At 38.3% G+C, this 2,280-nt stretch overlaps 1 protein-coding gene across 1 annotated transcript in view; it reads right to left on the bottom strand.

Annotated features, from left to right (window-relative positions):
* Positions 1–2,280, bottom strand: part of mei1 (meiotic double-stranded break formation protein 1) — a gene marked incomplete in the record, with an annotated part of 48,537 nt that overhangs the window by 23,995 nt on the left and 22,262 nt on the right. Inside the window, 1 exon segment of the mRNA XM_014012926.1 lies at positions 738–857. Coding sequence (XP_013868380.1) covers positions 738–857 — 120 coding nt within the window.

Genomic DNA, 2,280 nt, shown 5'->3' with positions numbered 1-2,280 from the left:
TGACGTGACATGTTCGTACGAACCCTTTGTACGAACAAAAGTAAGAGAAATTTAGGATAAGAATACGAACATGTTCTTGCATGAGGCCCGATATTCTGATATAAAGGCCTTTGTGGTTCCTGATTACTTCTCACAAACAGAATTATACAGTATGTATCTGAAGAAAGTAAGAATCACATAAAAATACTAAATACTGCAAATGTCTTCAGCCCAAGTATTGATCCCATCATGTTAGTATTAATAGGATCCAAAACTATGGTATAACATCGTTAGCATCATATGTCGTATGTTTGTGATCAGAGTTTTTATAAGTAATCATGAGATCATGTGATTTGGGGCCAATTTGAACATTTTCTTTCAGATTCATATACTCCTACATTAATGAGGTAAAAGTCAAATGATTTGCAACATGACCACTCAGACTGAAGTCGCTTTGAAAAACATCAGATATGCATCCAAATTAGTATCACATATAAAAAGGGATYGGATTTGAAAAATAATGGGATCTGTCACGTTCAGACTGTCATAAAAATTTGATATGGGTTGCAAATGGGCAAAGAAATCAGAAATGAGTCACTTTTCCCTACAATGTGAGCGTAGCCCTAGTTTAAAACTCTGCCGTGAAATGCAGCGGGTGATGTGGATTCCTGCTAAGGTTTTTAATTCCAAGATGTTTCAGCTACATTTCTGGATGATACTCTGGTGATTTAATCCCCTTTCTTGGTAAACAGACTCACCGTAGACAGTGTGGCACTGAGAGAACAAGAGTGGATCTTCAGTTAGCAGCAACAAACAAAAGTAGATGAACCTCAGCAGCATCTCACTGCTACAACAGGCCAAACGGTCAAACAGAAACACTATGAGAAATGATGAGGACACAAAAAACAAATATGTTCAAGAAACGTCACTTAACTAAAGAAAGAATAAAATACTCATCTGTAAATTTGTTCTACTAGTTACCAAACAAGGCAATGCTTTCCTTCATATTTTTTATACACCAACAATTATAATGATTTTGGAAGATTATCATTTTGTTATTTTAGAGGGGAAAAAGTTAACTAGAAACGCACCAAAACCAGTATCTGGAATCATTCAGATACTATGTGTCACTTTACAACAACGCAAATTTCACATCTCAGTTAGAAAAAATATGGTATAAATTCATCCCTACACTTAGGTCGTATTCACACCTGACACATTTGCTCCGCTTTAAACAGACCAGAGTTTGTTTCCCCCGTAGGTCTGGACCTTTTGTGCAGGTGTGAATACACTCATGTGAACTCTGGTGCGGATCAAACAACCCGATCGAGACCCACTTTTTGAGGTGGTCTTGGTTCGCTTCCAAACGAACTCTGGTGCGGTTCGCTTCAGTTTGCTTCTGGTGTGAATACAGACATGATTTGAATCGAAAGAACTACGTAAAACGTGCCTTTTTGGACTTCACAGGCCACCGTTGCTGAGCTAAATAAACTGAAATAGTATCTGATTCATTGTCTCCTGCTTAGCAGCTCTGCTGCCACCATGTTGTGGTTCAGAACACGCAGAGCACCTCGTCTCCTTTGGGTTTGGCACATTTACTGACACTGCTCCAAAATTAGAATATCACCATGAAACCACCATTAAATTAGCTGCTTTTGACATTTTGAATGCTATTGCAGTTGTACTATCAGCACAAATGTGCACATCAGAACCGCAGCATGCAGGACTTCTGTGTTATTTTCTGGGTCTGTGCGCTCAGTCCCACCCTCATCCGAGCAACGATCGTCACCCTCGTGGCTTTGTTTACAAGTTAGTTCGTTTGCAAACAAGCACAAAGTGATTGCAAACTGCACCAAACGAAAAAAATAAAGTCTACTTTTGGTCCGGACCAAACAAGCAGACCAAAGGACTTTCCTGGCGTGAATAAGACCTTAATATTAACAGAGATATATACAATCAGCACAGATAATAGTGTAAACATACATAAATATAAATATGCATATTAAAAATAGGTTTAAATAAAAAATAAAATTACAAAATAGAATTACACCAACAAAATGAAAACAGGTTTAGGACCAAGGTGTGAATTGAGTTTACATTAGTTTTAGGGTCAGGTAGGTACTTGTGAGGTTAATTTTAGGGTAAATGGTCAGGGTTAGGACATAAAATTTCCAAAAAAATGAATGGAAGTCAATGGAAAGTCCCCACAAGTATACCCACGGGGTCAAGAAACACACGTGTGTGTGTGTGTGTGTGTGTGTGTGTGTGTGTGTGTGTGTGTGTGTGTGTGTGTGTGTGTGT

The sequence above is a fragment of the Austrofundulus limnaeus genome, unplaced genomic scaffold, assembly GCF_001266775.1.
Source record: "Austrofundulus limnaeus strain Quisiro unplaced genomic scaffold, Austrofundulus_limnaeus-1.0 Scaffold96, whole genome shotgun sequence".
Classification (NCBI taxonomy): Eukaryota; Metazoa; Chordata; class Actinopteri; order Cyprinodontiformes; family Rivulidae; genus Austrofundulus; species Austrofundulus limnaeus.
This window is presented reverse-complemented; position numbering and strand designations above follow the sequence as displayed.